The 25,553-nt window shown below is 45.3% G+C and overlaps 1 protein-coding gene across 1 annotated transcript; it reads left to right on the forward strand.

The window, feature by feature from the left end:
* Positions 1-3,694: 3,694 nt before the first annotated feature.
* CD8B (CD8b molecule) lies at positions 3,695-16,908 on the forward strand. The gene is made up of 5 exons (XM_006875857.1): positions 3,695-3,737; positions 6,748-7,107; positions 9,828-9,917; positions 14,786-14,875; positions 16,868-16,908. Exons 1-5 carry the CDS (start codon positions 3,695-3,697, stop codon positions 16,906-16,908), a joined length of 624 nt encoding a protein of 207 aa, XP_006875919.1.
* The last annotated feature ends 8,645 nt before the right edge of the window (positions 16,909-25,553 follow it).

Here is a 25,553-nt window from a genome sequence, read left to right on the forward strand (position 1 = left end):
GCAAAAAAAAAAAATTTTTTTTTAAAATCACTTACTAAAGCTCCTGGTGTGGTGCTGTCTGGAAATTAGCACTGAACTGATAACCACCAAGGTTGGCTGTTCAAACCCACCAGCCGCTCCCTGGAAACCCTATACAGAATCGCTTAGAGATGGAACCGACTTGATGGCACTTAACAGCAACAACCAAGGTCTCTGGGTGGCACAAATGGCTAGCACCCTGGTGGTACTACAGTATAAGCATTGGACTGCTAACCACAGCTTGGCAATTCAAACCCACCAGCTGCTCTTTGGGCGAAAGATGAGGCTTTCTGTTCCAGCCTCGGAAGCCCTATACAGGGTTGCTGGGAGTCAAAATTGAATTGATGGCAGTGAGTTTGTTTTGGTTGGTTTGCTAACCTTTGGTTGGTTTGATGATTCAAACTCACCCATTGATACTGAAGAAAAGGCCCAGAGTTCTTTATGGTTACAGCCAGGAAATCCCAATGGATCTTAATTCTACTCTATAACATATGGGTTCACCATAAACCAGCCATTGACCTGATGGTGATGAACAATAACAATGTTCCGTATGTCAGCCTCAGGTTCTAGAGATGTGCCATCCTTAAGAAAGGAATGCAGAGTCTAGTGAGGTAGCTACACATCTGTACCCAAAGGGACCTCCAAGACAAATGTGAGGGGATGGGACCCAGATACAGGGAGTATCCTGGGAGCACACAGCGTAGTGAGGACTCAGCCAGCACCAGCTAACAAGGGTAGAAGAAGTTGCTGAAGGATTCCATGTCCCTGACCCAACCTATGGAGGTCATCCCACCTTCCAGGCACTATCATTGAAACAGCAATAAGCAACGATCATCCTCCCCTTTTCACTCTTGTTACTTTGGGGGTTTTCTTGTTCTGTTTTGTTTTGTTTTCTGTTTGGTTTCCCTCCCACCCCGCCGCTTTCCTCCTGTTGTCCACTCCTAGTTCTCCCAGGTGACCAAACTGATAGGTCATCTTGGGTGTTCAATGAGCAGAGCACCAAGATGATCTCACATAGATGCCTGTCTGTTGGCCCAGCCTAGGCTAGCAGTGAAGGGATGGAGCTGGGTGTACAAATATGCAAAGCCTTTGAGAAGCAGGAAAGGGACCTATAATACATGACACATGGTCTGGGAAGGAGGCCTTGATCTGACCTAAGGAAAATGATTGTGTGTGGAGAGGGGCTTCTAGCACCGCATCAATGACTTGTAAGGGACAGCTTCCCACCCCCACTTGATTTGACTAGGGGTGGAGACATCCCCTGATTCTCAGAGGCCAGTCAGTGTCAGCCTCCCAGAGTGTGATGTCACTTTGGGAGGGTATGGGACGCCACAGTATTGAGGTGGGTTTTGTTGGAAAGAAGGATAGAATTCAGAATTAATGTATATAAGGAATACATACTTCTGGACAGAGAGGCACTCATTCTGTTTGAGTTGATGACATTCCCTCCAAACTGCCCCCTTCCTAAATGTGTGCATTATTTAGGATAGTGACTTTCAGAAAGCCTCTTGAAAAAGTTTAAGGCACTCTGAATTTCAATATTAACAGTACTACCAACACCTCCTCTTGCACTCCCAGATGCCACACCCATGGCCCTTTGGCCACAGTCCAGTGAATCTGAAAAGTTCCTGTTCGGAGGATGACTCTCGTCATTTTAGAAGGTATCTGTTCTGACACACTGTGCAGTAGAATGAGGTCACCTCCTTCATGCAAACAGATGTCAAGGATACACTCTAAGGGGGTGAGAGGTCAGAGCTGTTCCAAGGGACCCATGGACTGGTGGACCGAGACCTGCTCTGTGTCTACAATGGACAGGAGTCTAACCACCCCCTCAATGTTAGGAGCCTTATATCCCATATTTAGAAGGTTCAGAGACGAGTAAAAGTCCCAAGTACCATGCCTAGAATTCAAACCCCACTCAGTTGGTTTCTTCCACCACTCTGCCTCTCTCACCTGAGACTGACAGAGACAGTCAGTGGGTGACACGATGACTCAACAAACTTGTGCCATACTTTTCTTGCAACACGTCTGTGCCCATCATGGGCAGGGTGTGGCTCTCACGCTCCTGGAACCCCAGAACTTAGAAGGCTTTACATGTATGTTTGTGGAAGGAATGGCCTGAGGGACAATAACATTTTTCTAGATGCAGCAGAACTTGCAGAACATGAAAAGTCAAGCTGGAAAAGTGGTTCAGCTTAGACTATTTAGGGTCACATTTCCTTCAGCATGAGAATGGCTACAGATCTAAAAGTGCCCCTGAACCAACTCTACTCGGCAGCCAACTGTGTACAAAGCTCACACTAGTGTATGGTCTCCCAGGTCTACTGTCCTGTGTACACCCAGGTCTCTGTAGTTGCTCCTGGGAACAAGGAACATGGAGGGTGACACAGGCCTCAGGCTGTTGTGTTGTAGGAGTGGTCTACTTCCTCCATCCCCTTTACTAACTTTGAACTCTACACCCAGCTCAATGATGTCTATCACAGCAATGGACAAAGAACCGAAGCAGGAATAGAGTGAGAAGAATGTTGGATTTGGACACAGGAAGTTACAGCATCCCTGCCCTAAAACCCCTCCCTGCTTTAAACCTCCATAAACACTCCATTCATCTTCTCAAAGATAAACTCTGAGTTCTTAGCATGACCCTTAGGGCCTACATGACTGGGTCCTTTTTGACCTCTATGAGAGGCTTCAAAAACTTCATAGAGAAATGCTAACCTTCTCTTAGGCTTCCTCCTTCCCCTCTTCACACAGCCAGTCCTGGTGTTTTAAGCCTCCCCAGCTCCCTCTCCTGTGAGCCTTCACAGACCCTCCACCCTACAACTCTCTAACTCCCCTCCTCCCGTTAACCCGCTGGAGCAGGAAGATAGTGCCTCAGGTTTGCAGAGCAAGCGTCTGACCAGAGCTGGATGACACCGTAGGCAGACAAAGATGTGTGGATACCCGCAAGGCCAGGTGCACACCAAACACATGCCACAGACAGACACACATCACACACACATATCATATATACACAGACACACACAACTTCACAATAGGCAGCTTTGACGGCCTTCCTCCTGTTCATTTGCCTTTTAGTGCATTTTCGTAGAAATTACACATGAAGGATTCCTGAATCTTCCCAGCTCTTAGGAACCTTGAAGGTCTTGTTCTAGCTTTACCCCTTCTGCCAGATGTCTCTGCCCCAGTTCCCAGCTCACTTCCCTCCCTGGTTCTTCCCCTCCACATTGTGATCTGGAGGGCAGGGCCTGCAGCTGTCACCCAGGAGGCCCTCAGAAACGACTGGAAAACAAAAGAGATGCCAGTGAGGGTCCAGCTCCACCAAGCACTGCTGTGAGACCTAGCTATCTCCCACCCTCTGAGCCTCAGTTGCCTCAGCTGTCATGTGACGGCAGCCTGCGGAAAAGTTGTTTGGCCTAGGTCAGCGGTGCTGTCACCTCACCAGAAGCAGGTGGTCTAGGGGGCTCTTTGGAAACCTTTGACACACTGGGAATATAAAGGCGGAAACCTTAAGGTCCTCACACCAGAAGGAGCCCCCTCAGTCTCGGGTCCCACCCCCGCCCCGTCCGGCCCCGCCCTCTCCGCTGCCCCACCGCTCCCCTCGGTGCCCCGCCTGGTCCGCTAGCACCCACCTGCAGCCGGCTGAAGCTCGCTGGGACAGATGTTCCCGCGCGCCGAGATGCAGCCTCGGCTGTGGCTCCTCCTCGCTGCGCAGCTGGCAGGTAATGAGGGGAGGGGGCGAGGCGCGCGGGAAAGGGCAAAGTCTGAGGGACGAGCGTGGGACCCTGGAAGAGCCTGAAGGTACAGTTCAGAGATAGATGTGCCCTCGGGGACCAGAGCCCCAGGCTGTGGGAAACCCAAAGGGGGCGGTGGGGAGGACCCTCATGATTCAATTATCTCAGGGGTCTAAGGTCGCCAGGCTGAGGCCACCTATTTCTAAAACCTGAACCTTGGGAAAGAGGCGTTAGGAAAAAAGGAAGGCGGACAGAGGGAAAGAAGGGTCATGAAAGCAAGGAAAATGCCCTTGTCCAGGGTTCCAACAGGGATGTGCCCCTGGGAAGGTTCCAAGGACCAGTTCTGGCTTCCCTGCCCCACACTGCCTAGGCTGAGCGTCTGTAGATGCTTTTTAAACTGCTTCCGGGAAAGTGTCTGTCTGTAATCTGCCCCAGGTTGTTGGAAGTCTTGTAGTGTTGATGATTTTCCCAGGTTTTCTGTAGTCCCTGGTATAGACGATCATGTGTAGTATGGCTCTGGAAAAAAAAGCAATTCTGGAGTTGGGATGTATGCCAGAGTCCTTGGGTTAAGGCTGGTCAGATTGACTTCCTTGGAAGAAGCTGCTCCAAACAGCCCACTAACCTGTGGTTCTTTTGCTCTCATGCTCCAAAAGCTCAAAGTTGGTCACACTGCCAGAGGGTGAATAGGCCTGCCTGCCCCAGTCGCTGACCCAGTGAGCTCAGTATTATTTCAAACTATTAGTTACCGCCGATCATTCTAGAAACAGCAGGTTCCTCTAAAGAATGGCGTCATTGAGCTATTGAGAGGACCAAAGGAGTCCAATCAGATGGCATACATGCCAAGGCCTGAGTCTGTGTCCAGTAAGGGATCAGCTGCATTTCGTCTTCTGAGACAGAAAGGCAAGTGGGACAAGAGAGGGGTCAGTATGTGTCACATGAGGACAGCAAAGGGGAAATGCACACCCACAGAGCAAGGCCTCTCCTAAGGAGAGGAGTCCACTTCAAGGAGGCCTTGGGAATGACCATTTCTCCAGGAGAAATTCACAGGTTTGAAGTCAAGGAGAGACTCAAAGCTCAGGTTCTAGAGTCCCTTGACCTGGTTTGAATTTGGATCCACCACATACAGGCTGTGTAGCTTGGAGCACGTCCTTCACTTCCCTGAGCCTCTGTCCCCTCATGTGTAAATGGCTGTAAAACAGTACTTTCCTCACAGAATTTGTTGATGTAAATGAGATGATGAATGTACCATGCTCAGCACAGCATTTGTGTTGGGCCAGCTCAACAAATATTGTCAAAATCGATTCCTATTACCCCCTGAAAAGATCAGTGACCCCAAACATTTAAGAACCTCTGCGCCACTGAACAGGCATTATGGTGTTTGTAGAGAGACGAGAAGGCCAAGCAGCCATTTAGTCCCCAGATACCACTGTACTCACAATGCAAGAGAAGTTTCGAGTTATCTGTGGCTGAAGTAAAAAAGTTTAAGTTTATTACATTTGTGTCAGAGAGGCCACTATAAGGCCATGGAGCCTGAACCGAAAGCAGTCAGTCAACTCCTTGGGCCTCCTCTACTGCTCCGGCATGCTGTTCTCTCTGGACCTCCTGCTTCTAGGGGTCCTCATCTGCAGGCTCTCAGTCTGCCCACAAATAACATGAATGCCCCACCAGGTCAGGGTTAGTTTGTTGCCTGTGAACAAGACCCATTCTGATCCTTAACCTTGAGATTTCGTTTGCTGCTGGTAACAACCCGAGATGTGAGATGCATGTTCAATGATTTACTCATGTTTAGTACTTCACAGTTTGCAATGTGTTTTCTTACAATTTTCCCATTGCTTCCCAACTCTAATAGACAGGCAGGGTAATAGCACCAAGTGGTCCTTTTAGAGGGAGGACAAGCTCAGTGACTTGGCCAAGGTCACACGACTGCTTAGCTTCAAGGCCAGGTCTGTGGGAACAGACACCTGCTTGCTGAGTGTTTTCCATCTGAGATAAAAATAAACCCCCAACCCTGCTTCCACTCAGAAATGAAGACCCAGTGACGAATGGAATGGAGGGTGGAACTTGTTGGGTCAGCTACTGATGGGCCCTAATTGTGCCCACCAGGGGATGGTGAGTTCCCTTTGCTGGTTGTCATCACTGTCCAGAGCAGTGGCTGATCCTCTTGTAGGTTGACAGACCAGCCATGTGCTCTGCCTTCAATGTTGAGATTCTCTTCAGCTTGCCCTGAGTCCCTTTCAGCCATCAGGGGCCCACTGAAGATCTAGACATGGAGAGGTAACAAGGTCCAGGGAAAGGCATTCAACTTTGGCTTCTGACTGAAACCCACAGTTTGAATCCTAGCTATACAAGCAACTTGCACAAGAAACTTCATATCTCAGTTTCTTCATCCATATGTTGTTGTTAAGTGCCGCCGGGTTGGTTCCAACTCACAGTGAACCTCTATAGGGTTTTCTGAGGCTTTAAATTTTCAAGGGAGTAGAAAGCCTTGTCTTTCTCCCACAGAGCGGCTGGCGAGTTTGAATCGCACACCATATGGTGGTGGTGGTGGTGTGCCGTGGAGTCAGTTCCAACTCATGGCGACCCTGTATAGGGTTTCCGAGACTGTAAATCTTTACAGGAGTAGGATGCCTCATCTTTCTCCCATAGAGCAGCTGGTATATTTGAACTACCTACCAGGGCTCTCATATCCCAAAGCAGGTTTGAAGCTTGGTTGAGATCATTTATGCAGTAACCAAGGCATATAAATATGCAATCAACGCCCAGCAGCACATCTCCCCCCTGCCCCTTAGTAAAGTTGGGAGGAGAGCGTGACAGAGGGGAACATACAAGCTTTGAGTCCCGGAATCATCAGCTGTATTTAACACAGTTCCTGGACCCTGTAGTGGGGTACGTTCTTCCATAGCTTTTCCTGTGATTCTGTGACTCAGTTAACTCCAGGACCCATAACTGATGCCAGGACAACATCCTAATGGTCTCTGCTATTTCTGGCTTCTCATAGCTCTCCACGGTAGCACGGCACTCCACCAGATGCCTGGGTCTCTAATGGTTAAGACCAATGAAACAGCGGTCCTGTCTTGTGAACCAAAAACCTCCTCTAGCACGCGCATCTACTGGCTGAGACAGCGAACGATCCTGAGCCCAAACAGTCACTATGAGTTCCTGGCCTTCTGGGATACCATGCAACTACGGGCTGTGCTTGGCCAAGAGGTCGGGCACGAGGTGCTAACAGTGTCTCAGAGTGGGCCTCGGTCCACTCTCAGCCTCACGAGGGCCAAGCCTTCGGACAGTGGCACTTACTTCTGCATGACTGTTGGGAACCCCCAGCTGACCTTCGGAAAGGGAACACATCTGAAAGTGGGTAAGAATCTGACTCAATGTTCCAGACATGCTTTGCAAAGGTGGGCTCTGGAATTGCCTTGTTGGTAGTGAACCTCCTCTCTGCCAGGAGGAATAGCACTGTGTGGAGCCTTACCCAGAGCCAAGCATGTACAAATGCTATACTTATGAGTGGTTATCTCATTTGATGCTGCCAACCCCTTGTAGGTAGGGACTACTCATATGCCCATTTTACTGATGAGGCTGAAAAAGTTGGATCATTCAGGGTCAGAGATGGACCCACTACTTTTTATAAGGACAAGGTAGTGATTATTCTGAGGCCACATCAAAGTCACCCTGAGGCTGTGGCTGAATTCGGTGGTCTCAGAAATCCTACAGAGTGTACACACAGGGAAAGAAGGGTCTCACTTCCCCGACGAACCCAGTGAGAACACTTCTGCCCTCACATTTGGCCAGCCCACACCCTGAGTTGTAGGGAGTGAGAAGACTTAGTCCCAGACCAGTTCTGCTGAAAATTCCTGTATTGAAATTTGGGTTTTTTTGTGGATTTGAGATTTTGATTTGGTGTTTTGTCTGATCTCAAGATCTCAGGGTTCAAGAAAGGGAGATAATGAAATGAACAAAAGTGATTTTCAGAGCTTTCCCAGGACACACTCTTGGCCCAAACTACCTCACATTGCAAAGCACATCTCAGGAACGGCAGTCCTTCCCCGAGGATGAGGATGTGTTTGTGCCATAATGTCTCCCCCATCCATGGGAAGGGGCGATAGGGTGTTCCTTCTGTAGCACCAGGCAGTGTAAAGCAGGGTAAGTGCAGAAGTGTTTAGGGAGAGAAGGCCTTTCTCAGGCCCCTTAAGCACATCGTGGGTGCAACAGACCTATCCCTTTCAAGGGGAAGAGCTATCTGAGCTGAGGGGTAGGAGGAATCGGAAAGATCCGTCTCTGGATAAGGAGAAATTATAACAGCACAATCCCCAAAGCCCAGGTCGCTGTGCCCACCACAGCACTGAGATTCTCACCACTGTGCTTGCTTGTCTATGAAGCAAGGGGAACTGTGAGGATTAAATGAGGTAACACTCCTAGCACAGGGCCAAGCTCCTTGCAGATTGAGTGGACCATACATAACTGGTGCCCTTTTTCCTATTATAATTGTTACCCTCAGCACTCTGCTGACCAAAGACCTTGGGCCGACTTAATGTGTTCAACTTTCTGTCAGAAAACATTTTCACACAGGCAGTGTGGCATTATGAATGTACAAGTTCTACAATCAAATTCTTTGGGTTCAGATTCCCTGGGTGGAATCTGAATAGTTAGTATGCTACACTGTTAACTGAAAGGTTAGAGGCTCAAGTCCACCCAGAGGAGCCTCAAAAGAAATGCCCAGTGATCAACTTCTGAAAAATCATCCACTGAAAACTTTATGGAGCACAATTGTACTCTGATACACATGGGGACATCGTGAATCGAAATCAACTTAATGACAACTGTATGTTGTTGTTGTTTTTAAACTTTGGGCATTATTTAGCTCTCTGAGTCTGCATTTCCTTATGGATAAAATGAGACTAAAAGTTATTGAATTCAATAAACTTAAGCTGAAGTGCTTAGCTCTGTCATCAGAACATGGTAGGAACTTAGAGTTAATTCTAGTTAATTAGCTTTTTCTAGAAACCTCACAAAACAGACAGAGCAGATAATGTTTTCTCCATTCACCAGAGGAACCCCAGGGAGGTGAGATTCAAGGGGTCCACTTTTTACATGGATGATGCCAGCCCCCACACGACGGACTGCCTCTCCTTGCCCCCTGACTCTAGAGTCGAAGTTCACGGTGTCACTCTTTTCCTTATCCCTGTATTTTGCAGAAAATCATTTCAGTGAAATTTCTTTGCTCAAACCACAAAGGCAAAGCCAGACCCTCAAGTGGCACAGACCCAGACTCCAGTTCCTCAGGGCCCCCAGCATCTCTGTGTGGTGCTCCCACTGCCCTCCCAGCACTTTAGGATGTGACAGGTCAGAATGACAGAGTGGAGCGCCCCTCCCAGGAGTTAGGAGACGAGCTGGAGGCCTCAGCTCGGTACTTTCCTGTGAGGCTTTGGGTCTGGCCCCCACCTTTCTGATATTCATCTTTGAAATTAAATTTTGAGACTAGACAAAAGGTCCCTTCCTACTAGAATGTTTTATGATATTTAGGGACACCTGAGAAGGAAAACAAATCCCCAAATTTGCACTTTGTCTGGTGGTATACATGTAGAAACAACCACTCATCTCCTTTCTAGGAGCTAGCCCTGCTTGCTTCTAGGTTGCAGTGTGGCTTGGGGGTGCTGCTCGTACCAAGGGTGGAGCAGCCTAGCCCAAGGGATCCAATCGGGCCCCAAAGCCTACAGATACATCTGAGAACTGGGAAAGCTGATAAAAAATTCTATTTCTCTGTCATCACCAACCCCTGAAGCAGTCTAGGGAACGGTTAACAGTCAGAAGGGCATCAATATCCAAAAGGAAAGCCTACAATTTTAAGTTTTATCTATAAATCTGCCCAATATTTAGAGTCCTGGTGTGGCACTGTGGTTAATGCGCTGAAGTGTAAAGTCGATTTTAATCACAAGGTCAGCAGTTCGAGCTCATCAGCGGCTCCTTGGAAACCCTATACAGGGTCGCTATAGGTTAGAACTGACTCAACAACACTTAACAACAACAACAACCCAATACTTACCTGAATAAGATATGTGTCTTTTTTTCATTGTGTAGTTGATGTCCTGCCCACCACTGCCCAGCCCACCAAGAAGACCTCTCCCAAGAAGAGAGTATGCCGGTTCCCAAACCCACAGCCTCGGCAGGGTGAGTTCTCCCAACCCCCCACTCACCCCCACACTCTCAGAAGCATGGCGGAAGTTTTTACGCATACCATTCCTTCCCTGCTTCATTCATCTCTTCAGCAAGCATTTTCCCTATGTTGATTCTGTATTCTGTCTCGGACACCATGCTAAGGGCAGAAGGGAAACGGAGTCTAACAGCAGTGCCCAATCAAGTGGGGGACAGACTCAAAAATCATCACAGGACAAAATTCAGTGGAGGACATATTCATACAAAAAGTTACACATGAATGTCCACCAACTGATGAATGAGTAGACAAAATGTGGTTTATTCTTATCATTAATATTACTTGGCCATGATAAAGAATGATGTACTGATGCATGTCACAACAGGGATGAAACTTGAAAACATGCAGTGAAAGAAGCCAGTCACAAAAGTCCACATATTATATGATTCCATTTATATATGAAATGTCCAAAATAGGCAAGTCTGTATAGACAAAATGTAAATAACAGTTGCCTAGGACTCAAAGATTCCTGGTGTCGTGCTATAGGATAAGCACTGGACTAGCGTAGTGGTTACGAATTGGGCTGTGAACCTTAAGGTCAGCGGTTCGAAACTACCAGCTGTACCGCGGGAGAAAGATGAGGGTTTCTACTCCCGTAAAGATTTACACCCTCGGAAACCCTATACAGGGTCGCTACGGGTCTGAAACGACTCGATGGCACATAACAACAACAACATTAATGGAAAGGTCATCAGTTCAAACCTACCAGCTGCTCCTCAGAAACGAAATAGAGTTGCTAGTCAGAGCTGTCTCGATGGCACTTAACAAAAACAACCACCACAGGACACAGGGAAGGAGAAAATAGGGAATGACACCTAGTGAATGTGGGTGGACAATTAGATTTTGATGATGGTTACAAAACCTTTAAATCCAGGTAGTCCCCAATTTATGACAGCGTTCCACTCCAATTATTCCATCATAAGTCGGTTCTCATGTAAGTTGAATGCCTTTTCTCCCTTATTAATTGCTTTTATTGACAATTTATATAAATATTTATACATCATGCAGTGTTTTGAACAGTAAATAATAAATTGAACATCTGTGAGTAGACCTCTGAGAATTATCCAAACCAAAACCCACTGGATCAAATGGAATCCAAGTAGTGGTTATAAATTGGGCTGCTTACCGCAAGGTCAGCAATTCAAAACTACCAGCTGTTCCACAGGAGAAAGATGAGGCTTTCTGCTCCCGTAAAGATTTACCTCCTCAGAAACCCTGTACAGAGTCACTATGAGTCTGAACCGACTCCATGGCACATAACAACAACAACACAGGACAGATTAGACCTACCCCACAGAATTTCCAAGACTGTAAGCCACTCCTCGGAAACCCTCTAAAGGGTTGTTGAGTCAGAATCTACGGTTAGTAAATCTTTATGGGAAAAGACGGTCATGTCTTTCTTTCACGAAGCAGCTGAAACCATTTGGTTAGCAATTGAGTGTTTAATCACAGCATTAGGAGAACTCCTTTTGAGACTAAGACCAGTAAATCTCACTCTGCAAAACATCACTAATGAAAGTATGTAAACAAAAAACAAGTAGATGGTCGTTAAGTACAGTTCGTCGTAACTCAAGTACATGCAACAATCTACCTGTGTTCTAAAAAATTATTGGATTATGCAATTTAAGATGATGAACTTTATAATATGTAAATTATACCTCAGTAAACCTGTTAAAAAAAAAAAACTCAGCCCAAAGGACCAGCTCTTTAAAATTTTCATGTTTTGATGCCTAACAGAGAGCATAACTTATACACTGTGTGTGCTTAATAGTATGCTTGTGAATGAGTAAATAATTGTGTTTCTCTGTGCTACAATCATCAGACACTACAGTTGAATACACACACACACATATACAGACACACCCTCACACACATGCACACTTTCCTTGAGCCCATTGGCCCAAATGTGTTCTTGGAAAAATACCAACTTCTACCATGATAGTTACTGGTAGCAAACAGAAAATGTCACCAGCTCCTACCCATAGAACAAACCACCAGAAACCACGCCAAGGTTCCTCCACCTCACCCCACCCATGTCACTTGAGCTGCTTTGTCAGTGCTAGCCAGAACTCAAGGGGACAGCCTTTTGTATTCTTGAAGTTTTCTGCTTTTGACAGAATGTAGTCTTAACCACTTTTCTATGTCTTGCTTTAATGGAAATATTTGAGTTTTCCTCTTCTGTTGGTTTCTACCTTATACAGTTTCCAGCTTTCATAGGTCTTACTTCATAAAGTACCAGAAACTGTCTAAAACTCTAAAGAGGGGCACCTAGTAGGATCTAGGAGAGAGCAATGGAAAGCTACCACATGAGCTCACAGACCAAATCCTTAGGAACAAAAAGGTGGAGACAGAGTGGCCTCATTTTATAAAGCATTTCTGCCCTAACATTTCCTTAGAAGAGTTCAGACAGAGCACCATTAAAAAGAACGCAAAACATTTAAGACAAGCAAGCAAACCTGATTGAAGCAAAGAAAAATCCTCCAAGTCACATCCCTCTCCAAGTTATGATAAAAAGCAGATGTGGGGAGCCTCTTTTCTGCCAAAATTTGTAACATAATTTGCAGGCCATACAAAATTATCAACTTGAAAAATTAGCCTGCTATGTTTGGTCAAACATTTAATTAACTAAGCACTCAACTTCAAAGTCAGTTTGAACCGTAAGGTCAGCAGTTCAAACACACCAGCTGCTCCTTGGAAATCCTTTAAGAGTCTCTATGAGTTGGCTAGAACTTGAGTTGCCTTGGCAGAGCCAGACCAAATGATTTCAGAAGCCTTATATGGCCTTTAAGGGACCCTGGTAGTGTAATGGTTACAAATCAGGCTGCTAACCTCAAGGTCAGCAGTTTGAAACTACCAACTTTTCCATGGGAGAAAAATGAAGTTTTCTGCTCCCATACAAATTCACAGCCTTGGAAATATTATGTAGGATCTCTATGAGTGGGAAACGACTCCATGGCACACCACCACCATACAGCCCTTGGCAAAGGAGTAGCCCTGGACATCAAAAGCTGACCCTTCATCCTAACACAAAATCCTAGTAGGAATCTGCTCTATCCATCCTCACATAAAGGACCATTGTTGGTAAGTGTCATTGAGTTGATTCCGACCCATAGCAACCCTGTATAGGGTCTCCAAGGAGCGGCTGGTGAACTTGAAAAAAAAGTTTTCTAATTTCTTATAGGACTCATGGTGTGGCGCTGTAGGATAAACACTGGACTGCAAACCACAAGGTCAGCAGTCCAAACCTACCAGCTGCTCTCAGAAATCCTATACAGTGTTGCTATGAGTTTAAACCAACTCAGCAACACTTAACAACAACAACAGCTTCTTATAGGAGACCTGGTGTGGTGCTATAGGATAAGCACTGGACTGCTTAATTGAAAGGTCAGCGGTCAAGCCCACCAGCTGCTCCTCGGAAACTCTAAACAGGGTCACTTTGAGTCAAAATTGACTCAATGGCACGTAACAACAGCAACAATAATTTCTTATAATCAATCTAGGACAGAATGTGAATACATTAGTATTCATTCTGTTATGCATGGGACATGACTTGGGACAGCAAACAACTACAAGAAAGCCGAATGTATGTGAGGGTGGACAAGTGAAAGTTGCACAGGAGAGGAAGTTGGGGTTAATGTGTTCTAATGGTAACTCAGCCAAACACAGTACTGACTCTTTGTCTAATACTGCCTATACTATGTGACCTTGGGCAAGTCATTCAACCTCACTGAATCTCCAATTCCAAGTCTGTAAAATCCCTTTACAAGGAAATGGTGAGAGATGCAATACATTAGGCACTCTGAGCTTGCTGGGGCACCCAGGCAGAGTTCAAAGTTTGTCATAAATAAACCCACAGGACTGCCACAGGATGGAGCATGCCTTTTAAGACTTAGGGCTGCCCCTTGAGATAACATCAGTAGCTCTGGAGGATGATTTGTAAACTGCTCTCTCAGAAGCAGGGTGTTGAGAACCAGATGAAGGAGACCCCTGAGGGCCCAGCAAGGCAGGACAGGCCAAGCTAAGAGCATCTGTGGTGTACCTCTGGCAGCTGGCTCCCTGATCACACAGGCTTCTCACTCCCTTTACAAAAAAAGTAGCAGCTTTTTCTGGACTCACATTTGGGTGCATTTCTCTTTGCCTATACCAGAAGAGAAATATGTGGTTACATACCAAATTGATGATGATGCATACTTCCGTAGAGGAGCTGGGATGTCAAGACACACTTTTACCAGATATTGAAATGTTTGACAATGAAAATAAATTCAGCTATTTCTTGTGAAATTAAAATAAAAGGTTTTTTTGTTTGTTTGTTTGTTTAAAGTAAAAATCCTATTGTTGTTGTGGTTGTTAAGTCCTGTTGATTCAGTACCGACTCATAGCAGCTGGTGGATTTGAATTGCTGACCTTGTGGTTAGCATTCCAGTGCTTATCCTACAACACCACACCAGGACTCCTAAAATGCCCAAAATCAAGCAGGAAAATTATCTACCTCCTTTGAATAGAAATAGCTACTGAATTTAATTAATCTCTTTTAATTTGCATATGGGGCATGAAATATTATGCATAGAATTGTCATGACGATGTTTAAAGTGCATAGTTAAAAAGCTAGAAAGGTGCTTTTTTGAGGGGGCTTCAAAAACTTTATGGAAAAATAGAATTAAAAGATGATGAAAAATTTCCAGACTTTTTGAAGGCCTCTGGTACAACATAAGCTAATGTTGATATTCTCTGGGAGCTGGATTTGTCATTGATTTCTTCTTGGATTCATTTGCTTGTACAGCACTCAATTGTTCAGTAACGAGCAGGTATCTCCTGTTTTTTCCAGGTCCATCTTGCAGCCCCATCATACTTGGTCTCCTAGTGGCTGGCATCCTGGTTCTGCTGGTGTCCCTGAGTGTGACCGTCCACCTGCACTGTTAGTCCCCTTAGGATGCCATGGTGACCCCTTTGCTGTTTGAAGTGTCCTTGAGGGTACTCTTTTCTCTGGGGAGCAAGGCTGATGGCAGCCTAGTAGACATTTCCACTTGATAGAAACGTGACTCTTGATTCTTGACCTGAGGCCCCATTGCTGACTCTGGTACCACCCTGTCCATGGAGTTGACTAGCCTGGCTTTGATCCAACTCTGCTGCGGGCACCCTGGCCTCTCTGAGGATAGATAACATAACCTCCTACAGTTTCTACCTGTAAAGTCTTCCCAGGGTGCCTGGCATGTGGTCTGTGCTCAGTTAGTGGGAACTTCCTGGGATCAGAAGTTCAGTGCATGGAAGGGACTCTGGGTGCGGGTTTGAGTTATATTCCCAGAAATCAGAAATCCTCCCAATCAATGAGGGAAACTCAAAGATGGCTGCTGCTCCCTTATCCCAGATTTGCTATGAGTGGAAACCAACTCCACAGCACTTAATAACAACAGCTAGACTTTGCATAGTACTGGGTTTATGGTAAAGGCAGACAGCTGGAAAGCTGACCCCCACAAAGATCCAGACTCTAGCCCTGGTTCTGCTGCTCTTCTGGGCCACCTTGACCATGTCCCTTCCCATCTGGGCATCTAGAAAGTAGGAGGAGTGTGTCAGGAGCATGGGCAAAATTAATGGTTCTTAACTTTTATGAGTCACAGACCCCTTTGAACACGGTGGCAATTATGAAGCCTTTCCACAGAGCAACACACCTGTGCATACAGTTTGCCGTACTATCGCCCCTCATGAAGGAAGGGCTCTGTTACTCCCACTGAAGTCTAGGAGTCTGAAAGCTCTTTTGATCAGATATATGCTCAGTAAAAAAAAAAAAAAAAAAGTGAATATGAACTGAAATTCAATGTATTTATTGATTAAATAGATTAGACATGTTATTAAATATGCCTTCAAAAATAAAGGAGGTGATGGATGGCCATGTAGATGAACATGTTTATATTGCCTTCCTTAGTCCCAGTGGGAGGTGTGGCACACCTCCTGTGTACACGTGCTCTAGTTGAAGAAGGCTAAGAGCCTTGTGGGTTAAGCGCTGGGTTGCTAACCAGAAGGTCAGTGGCTCGGAACCACCAGCAACTCTGAAGGAGAAAGAGGAGACCATGTGCTTACGAGGATTTATGGCCTCTGAAACCCTAAGACACAGGTCGACTCTACCCTGTAGGGTTGCTATGAATTGGAGTCGACAACAAAGCAGCAGGTTGTTTTTTGTTTTTTTTAAGTTTTTATTGTGAATTAAGTGATAGTTTACATAGGAGAACATCAGCTTTACATTCATCCTATAATATTTCATTTCACTGCAATGATTACAGTCCCTTCCATGCATCATCATTCAACAGTATTTACTTCCATTCCCTCTGTTTCGTTTTGTTTTTGGATATACACCGAAGTCCTCAGGAATATAGAATATATAACCATTCAAACAACCAAAGGTTATTCCCCACAAGCCAGCCCCTGGGTCATCAGCACACAGCACCTCTCTCTCCCTGAGTACAGAGTCCCCAGCCGCTCCATCTGTCCACATCATCGTACACGTCATCGTCTCTACCTCCATTCTGGCATCACTGCTTCTCTGGATAGGGTCCCGCACTCCGCTCTACCAGGTGGTTTTGTTTTGTTTTGTTATCCGGAAGGGCAGGCTAGCGTGTTCAAGGGCACAGACTGTGGAGCAGATGAACTGAGCTGGAATTCTGCCTTTTCCATTCACTCATTGCATGACTTTGGGCACTCACCTACCTTGTGCTTCAGTTTCCCCATATATAAAATATTAGCAGAACCCCCACTGACAGACTTGCTGTGAACCTTAAAGAAGTTATTGCTTGAGAAGCGTGCAGGGCAGAGCCAGGCAATGAGGGTAGTCCCTGTCACACCCTCTCTGGTCTCTGGGACTTAGCATTGATAGTCAACAGTTTGCTCTGACTGGGGCCTTTGCTTTCCTCTACAGGTCGTTGGCGGAGAGCCCGGCTTCGCTTCGTGAAACAGTAAGTGCTGGGGACCTCACAAAAGCAGCCCGCTGTGCCCTAAATGTAGTCCTGGGTTCCTCACTGCCTGCTGCTGCTCACAGCCTCTCACTGCAACCAGGACCCAAAGCTCAAACAAGGCCTTCTAAAACCCAAAGGCTGCACAAATACATGGGTGAGAGAGTTCAGGCACAGAGACAACGTAAACAAAAACCCTGAATCCTCATTTACATATTTTCCAGTGCTTAGGTTTAGCTCTCAGCTCTCCCAGTGATAGCAGTCAGCCCTGCCTTTCACAGAATAGTGTATGCCAGACATCACAAATTCTGTCCCATCCATTGTTTTATTTCACCTGGTCCTGCCTGAAGCAGGAAATTTTTTGCCCCCATTTTACAGATCAGTGGACACACCTGCTCAAAACCTAGGAAGGTTTGCTCCAAATCCTAGGATTCAAGCTAGGAAAGCGCAGAATCAGATTTAAAGACAAACTGGTTCCCTCAAGGCTCTTGTCCTCACCCAGCAGTGCCTACCTTTCTCAGATGCTGCTGGTGTTGAACAGTGGCCAGCCTTGGTCTTTGACTCCACCTGGGTCCAAGAGCTGGCAAACCCACAAGGTTGAATCACATAGATGTGGTTGAAAGTCACTCTTTCAGCTCTCCGAGGTGAATAAGCAAATGCAGAAGCAAGAGACTAATGTTAGAGCTCAGAAGCCACCTCAAGATCTTCCAGTCTCGAGGTCTTCCAACCCCACAATGAGTCCCTGGCCTTGACCTGGGATTTAACTTTCCTTCCTTAAAATAGAGACTGTTACCCATTTGTCTACTTCATTGCTTATATTTGTTTCTTAGAACAGCCCCTTTCTATAGGGAAGAGTTTTATGCACATGCTTTCAGAGCCAAGAGGGTAATAGGACCACTGTTCACGAGGTCTGGCTTTGGTGTGAGGCAGCTCTGGGCTCGAGTCCAGCCTGCCAGTGACTAACCCTGTGATTGTAGGTGAGTCGGTCCACCACTCTAAGCCTCTGGTACCTCATCTGTAAAATAGAATAACAGTACCGGCCTCATGGCTGTTGTGAGAACTTTCTGAGGTAATGCTCTTGAACTGCTTGGCATCTGGTTCCATGCTCAAAACTTACATACATTCAACTGTAACCCTACAGTCATGAAGACGATGCAGGACTGTCCTGTCGTACACAAGTTAACTAGGTGTCAGAGATGACTTCACAGCACCCTAAAAACAAGAAAGTCAACCCTATGAGCCCATCAGTCAAGAAACAAAAAATATTTTTAAGTACCCTAAAATTATAATTTTCATATATGGTGGTAGTGGTGGTGGTTCTGTGCCATGGAGTTGGTTCCGACTCATAGCAACCCTGTACAGCGTTTCCCTGGCTATAAATCTTTATGGGCACAGAAAGCCTTCATATATATGCTATTCTAATTCTATATATTATTGTGCACATATATTTGTATGTAATAATTTACAAGCTATAGTTGCTAAAACATGCACTTTTATTCTATGGGCAATTTTCAATCATAATTATGACTTTGTATGATTTCCAGTTTATACACTGAATTTAGAAACTACTCCCTCCTTAACCAATAATGGCTTCAGTGTATTTTTCTGAATCTATAGAGTCCTGGTGTGGCACTGTAGGATAAGCACTGGGCTGCTAACCTCAAGGTTTGCAGTTCAAGCTCCCCAGCTGCTCCCCAGAATCCCTATATAGAATCGCTATGAGTTGGAACCGAGTCAATGATACTTAGCAACAACAACAGACCTCCAGAAAGTTCTGTTCCGAAATCTTCCCCACAATGTTCTTCTGTGGGAAGTGAGTCCCCCCAAGGTACTACTGCCTGTGGTTCTGCACCACACCACACCCCTCTGTTAAACTTGTTCCCCATAACCTGGCACCAATTTTGGATGCAGAACCTCATTCTTTGGAAAGCCCAGGTATTCTGAGCACGCATCTAGGTGGAGAAGGAGCTGAGGGTGGTCTGAGTGGGCCCTGAGACCCTCAGTCTTTTCACTCATCTGTTGTCTGTGTTTACACTTCCCTCTAAGATGTCATTTGAACAAAAGGGTCTGTGGCTTTAAAAAAAAAAACAGTTTGAAAACCGCCTCTGGTTTTGCTATAATGATCCAGGTGCAGATAGAGCAATCTATTGGCCTCACAGAATGGCTGTTGCAAATTCAAGTTGTGATTTGGGGCAGATGTTCCCCGACTTCTAATCATCCTGTGAAAATTATCCCATTTTCAGGTCACCTTCTTCTGACTCCTTCCTGTTCATTTGTAAATAAATAGCTTATCTTCCAAGGTATTGCAGCAGGTAACACTATTCAAGGCTGATGGCCTTGAGCTTTTGATTTTTTTAATTACAAAGATAAGCCCTAAAAAATGTACAGGGGTCCCTGGGCGGTAAAATTAATGTACTCAGTAACTAAAGGGTAGGGGTTCTAGTCCACGCAGTGGTACCTTGGACAAAAAGTCCTGGTCATGTATTTCAAAAAACCAACCATTAAATAAAAACCCAGTGGTGCACTGGTCAACACATGCAGCTACCATGGGTCAGAAAATCAACAAGAGGACAAATGGTTTGTTTGTTTGCTTGTTTGTTTGTTTAAAGCATTAACAAGGAACTCTTGGCCCCAGGCTGTTTAAAGTAGATCTCTGCATCTTGGTTTGCCATTTGTCTCTCTTACAGGAAATTCAATACTATTTGTCTAAAAATAAGTGGTTTCACAACTTATTGTTTTTCAGCCTTTACAGATGAGCTGCGGATATGCTTGGGGTGTCCTGCATTGGTCAGTAATGAATAAGAACTGGAAAAAAGGAGAGGGAAGGGACACAGTAACCAGGGAGATTTCACTGATCTGCTGAAGCTGCCTGCTTTGAACTACTACAGGCTCTTTCTGTGGGCCTCACTCCTGGGAGCAACTTGCTGGCTGTCCATCAGGAATCTTACAGGCTGTGCTGGAAGACTAATTGGGAAATGCCACCTTGACACAACTTCCAACTTCTGATCCCTGCATTCGCCCAGGACCGGGCCAGAACTTTGGTACTAGCCATTAGCTTCCATCTTTAGGTTCCAGTTGCTTTGCCCTGGTAAGGCAGTGACAGTGGGCCTTGGATCTCTTATGGGGTGAGGCTGAGATGGCTTCCCCTTGGTGTCTCCAGGATGGAAACAACCATCCTCACAAAGAGCTCCAGAGACCAAACCGAGTGTGGGAATGAAACTTTGTGAGAGGGGCTGACCTGCCTCCCAGGCACATCTCAGGGGAGATGTTACTTCATCTCCCATAAGAAACTGTCTCAGCTATCTCTTCTGCTTTCCCATGGCTTGTGTATTTCTTCTCCCAATTGCTGTACTCTTCAAGAAAATGTCTTAGATGTAAAAATAAAGCCCTGAATAATTGCAAAAGGCTCCTATGGGGTGAAAGCACAAAGCCATCTACAGCAAAGATGTTGCTGTTTGGCTCGAAAGGACTAAGGAGGAGAGCATTTGTGTGTCCCCACTTTTCATTTGAGGGGAGCCCTGCTGTGGTGTTGTAGGCTAATGCGCTGAACTGCAAAGTCAGTTTGAACTGCAAGGTCGCGGTTTAAGCTCACCAGCCGTTCCTTGGAAACCCTATACAGGGTCGCTATGGGTTAGAACTGACTCAACGACACATAACAACAACAACGACACCAACTTTTCATCTGAGATCTTCCATTACCTCTATGAAACCCTGTAGGTCACATGGTAAGTGCAGAGAAAGCTAAGACAGATTGGGAAGTACCTAGAGTCTGCATGTAGTAGTCCCCCGAGGGCCAACATGGACACAAAAAGCAGTTTTTTCCTTCCCCCAGCTCCACTCCCAAACTGCCTTTTCTAGCACCTGCCCATGTCATTGAGGGTTGAACCCCAGGAACTCCTAACCTCAAGGCAGCCTTACCCCAAAGAGAAGGTGAGAGGCATCAGGGTCTGTCGGTGTCCATATGCCCACTAATATTTTATCGCCTCTCAGCTTTGCCTGCTAGAGAGATAAAATGCTGATTTGTAATGGGGAGTGGAGATAAAGACCTGTGCCTTTTGAAAAAGTCACCTGGGTGGGTCTCAGCTTAGCCCCCTCACCCTGGGGTTTTTTCAGAGCCATGGAGCTGAAAAAGAATGTTGCATTACCAGAAATACCAAGTTGAGTCTCCAAGGAGAACAGAGGCCCACTGACTTTTCCTGGCCAGGTCAGAGCTGGGGCTACAATTGACAAAGGTCATTGGTGAACCTGGTTATGGTCACAGGCAGCCACAAATGAAAAACTCTTACAGATAACAGGAAAGATGGTAGGAGGCAAGGAGGAGTGTGGTCACCTTCCGGCATCTGATCAGGCTGTAGTGAGGAGTCAGAGGGCAGAGCAGAGTTAAGGGGAAAAGGGGTCAGCATAGAGCATCTCTGTGGGAGTGCTCCAGATAAACAAAAGCTTTCTGTCCACCAGTTCTAAGGATAATGGGATAGGCAGTCTCTCAGAGGATAAAGGGAGGGCCTCAGCTGTGTCATGTCTTAGGGGTCAGGATTGGCTGGACTAGATTCCGCTCAGGTTCATTTTAAAGATGGGTTTCTACTTCTGGGATATTCCAAGTAATAGATGAGAGACAAAAGTCTGGAAGTGTGGCTTGCCCTCCCTGAAGGCAGCTGAAGCAAGACCAGGCCACATGACCCCACATCTCAAGACGGATATTTAACTGAACTTCCCTACTGCTATCCTGACAATCTCATTGACTTGTTTGCAAGTTCTCCGAGGGCTGAGTTGGTGGCCAGGGTGGTTTGTAACTGCAGGCAGGTTCTGCTTGGTGGCCCCAGGGAGCCCGGAGTAGGCTGGGCTGTCAGTAGCAGGGGCTGCGGTAAGGAGGTCTGCACAAAGCACTTGACTTTTGTTTTGAAGGAGCTGAGCGGTTACTTCTTTGGGGGTGTCAGGGGCCATCATGGCAAAATATCAAAACATTTAATCTAAGTACTCTGTGACTAGCAATTCTACTTCTAAGCCATGTATCCTAATTTTTCATAAACGGACATGCCCAAAGATACGCACCAAATTGTTCCTTGTAATGTTATTAACCAAAAATTGGAAGCAATCCAAATGTTCATCAAAAGGGAACAGTTAGGTAAATTGTGGAATGGCTTTATAATGGAGTTCACATAACCATTAGGGAATGAGCTAGACTCATATACACTCATATCAAATGATATCTTTAAAAATAGTTTGATAATATCTTTATTGATTATTATTTTAAATGCAACACGTTGTTGTTGCTGTTAAGTGCCACAGTCAGTTTGACTTACAGCGACCCTGTATCAGGTTTCCGAGGAGCAGTTGGTAGGTTTGAACTGCCGACATTGAGTTCGCAATCCAGTGCGGTTCATACAGCATCACATCAGAAGTCACTGTTAAACTTCAATTCTAGATAAAAAGCAGGGAAACATATCTGTTGCTATTGTTGTTTCTGGAGCCCTGGTGTGGCACTGTGGGTTAATGCACTGGATTGCTCCTGGGAAACCCTATGCAGGGTCACTGTGGGTCGGAACCACTCGACGTCACTTAACAACAACACCAACGTTGTTGTTGCTAATTGCCATTGAGTTGACTCCATTTATGGTGACCTTGTGGATAATAAAATGAAATGTTGCCATCTTCACAATCATTGGTAGAAGTCAGGACATGGTTACAAGTCAGGGCTCAGGGGTAATGACTGGAAGGCACACAAGGTTTGGGGTCATCACATCCTGCTTCTCGATCTGGGTGCTGGTCATGTGGGTGAGTTCAGCTTGTGAACATTCATCCAGCTGTATACTCATGCAGACTTTCCTGTATATATAGATTTGGTGTTGTTCTGTGCCGTGGAGTTGGTTCAATCTCATAGCGAGGCTGTAAATCTTTACAGGAACAGAAAGTCTCATCTTTCTCCCATAGAACAGCTGGTAGTTTCAAACTGCCTACCCTGAGATTAGCAGCCCGATTCGTAACCACTACACTACCAGAGCTCCTTATATACAAATTATACTCCAATGAAAAGATACGTTAGAAATCCAATTATAGAACATTGTGTTGTTGTTGGGTTGTGGTTGTATGTCAATGAGTTGGTTACGACTCATAAGGGACCCATTATAGAATTTCCTAGGCTGTATATCTTTTCAGGGGCAGAAAGCCTCATCATTCTCCTTTGGAGTGACTTGTGGGTTCGAACTGTTGATCTTTCATTTAATAGTCCAAAACGTAACCCACTGTGCTACCAGGACTCCTACAGAACATTGGAGAAGTGAGTAAAATCAGGGCTTGCAATTTTCTTATTTCAGATTTTTCTGTGCATAGTTTTTAAAAGCAAAATTTAAATCTGATACAATAGAATATACAAAATATATGTATCATAGAGAAAATACAATATCAAAAGTTGAATCTTATCCTGCAAATTTTATTTCTTTCTCTTAATAAATCAGAATAGGCTTGATGGCAGACAACAACAGTGATATGATTATGAAGGTCTTTGAGTGTATTTGTTTGCATACACACAGAAAAAGATATGTAAGGATATACTCGAAGCTGTCAATGACAATGGTCAATGTCAAACCACTTGAGGGGATTTCGTCTGCTTCGCTTACTTCTGTGTTGTGTTTTTACTTTTGTCATTAAGGAAAAAAATAACATGTTTATTTTGTTGTTGTTGTTAAAAGACAGCTTCTTTTAAAAGGGGCTCTGGCTACTTAATAAAAATTGGAGAGGTTTATTCATAAATTATGATAAAAAGGAGTACTGGTGTAGTGCTATGGGTTAATGTGTTAGACTGTAAAGGCAGTTTGAACTGCAAGATCGGCGATTCAAATTTACAAGCTGCTCCTTGGAAACCCTGTATAAGTTGTTATGGGTCAGAATCGACTCTACAGCACTCAACAACAGCAACAACAGTGGTAGTCAATCTGGTGCTTGTCTGATGCAGCCAGATCACATGACCTAACTTGTACTAGCTCTGTGTTCATGGGCTAGCTACCTGACCCTGCCCTGACCCTTTGCTTCCTCAGTTCTTGCCTGTCAGAGCATCAGTAATATCTCCCTAAGTGGCCATGGAGAGAAGGCTCTGCCCAGCATGTGCCCTTCCTCCCACCCTCTTCTGACTGTGTCTGCAGGTGTGGAGCCCGCCAGCCCTGTTCAAAGGAGGAAGGGGGCTCCTGCACCCCTTTCCTTTCATCCTTACTCATCCTCACCCCTACCCCCACAACAGTGTCTCTACCTATAGGAAGTGGGCAACTTGTTTTCAGAAAGTGATCCCCGGGACTGTGTGGGCTGCAAGCTGAATCGAATCTATCACCGAGTCAAAGGGAAAAGAGAAAGAGCAGAGGCCTCTCCCGGTGGTGGAAAGTGAGGAGATTTCTTCTGTCATTTCTTGGGAAACCTCCTCACACACGTCACTGACACTCCATGGTGACCTGAGTCACTGGTTTCTGGAGTCCTGGCTCTGTGTAGAGCTCTGCGCAGTCGGCATGACGTCAAATAGAAGGAAGCCGTGTTCCCCAACACCAGTCACTCTGCCATGCGATTCTTCTCAAGGGGGAAGGAAAGTGTGGAAAGGTCATTTATATTGGTTCTCCTGCATTGTACTTTCCCCATTAATATACAGTACTGCTTTTCCTATACAATAAACACTGGACTGTGCCATTGAGTAAGTTCCAACTCAGCGACTCTGTGTAGGGCTTCTGAGGAGCGACTAGTGAATTTGAACTGCCAACCTTGCTGTTAGCAGTCCAGTGTTTATCTTATAGCCCCACACCAGATTTCTAAATTTGAAAGGAAACTGTCTATGGGGTGTTTTTTTCCATATATTTTTAATTGGAAACCACCTCCTGCTCTCTCTCTGAAGAGTTCTTTTCCTTACATTTTTTTTTAATATGGAACATTTCTGGATTTTCTTTTCTTTAAGGTTTGCAATTTTTTTTTTTTAATTAAATGTTTTTATTTTGCATTGAGTGAAAGTTTACAGGGCACATCATCAGCTTCACATTCAACCATTCATATAGCTTGTTTCATTACATTGATTATTATCCCCGCCATATATCATCAGTTTACAGTGTTTCTCTCTATCCTCTTTACCTTTTTTTTTTTTTTTTGGATGGGGGGGGACTTGGCTTTTTGGAATTTACAGTCTCAGCTTTTAGGGAAGGTTTTTACATTTGTCTGTGGATATCCAGGGCTCATGTATGAGATTACTAACAAGCATTACTGAATAATCAGATGAGGGACAGTTTGCTATGTCTACTAGGTGGCTAGAGTCTGATCCTCAGAGCCTATGGTTTGGACGGTCAACAACGCTTGGGCCCACAGGGGCTTGGCCTCCTGACCGGGTCTGTACTGTCTGCATCTGAGTCCTCCTTATTTATTGATTGTTTAAGGTTTGCAATTTTATTTAAGAAATATTTCCCTATTACTCTGAATAAAAATATTATCCTATATATGGTTTTACATGGTTTTGTTGTTGTTGTTATTGTGGTGAAATATATAACAAAACATTTGCCATTTCGACTATTCTTTAGGCTTCTTGATGTCAGTTAAAATATACTTATGTTGGACACATGCTGTGTCTGGCTGAGACTAGTGGGGGGTGGCTGCAACCTTGCTCACCAAAGAGGCTTCTTGGCCTTTGTTCCC

This window comes from Chrysochloris asiatica, unplaced genomic scaffold, assembly GCF_000296735.1.
Source record: "Chrysochloris asiatica unplaced genomic scaffold, ChrAsi1.0 scaffold00341, whole genome shotgun sequence".
NCBI lineage: Eukaryota > Metazoa > Chordata > Mammalia > Afrosoricida > Chrysochloridae > Chrysochloris > Chrysochloris asiatica.

Coding starts and splice junctions, on each gene's coding strand:
- CD8B (XM_006875857.1), top strand. CDS start 3,695: ATGCAGCCTCGGCTGTGGCTCCTCCTCGCTGCGCAGCTGGCAG. Junction 7,108..9,827: donor GGGAACACATCTGAAAGTGG/GTAAGAATCTGA, acceptor TTCATTGTGTAG/TTGATGTCCTGCCCACCACT. Junction 14,876..16,867: donor TGTGACCGTCCACCTGCACT/GTTAGTCCCCTT, acceptor TTTCCTCTACAG/GTCGTTGGCGGAGAGCCCGG.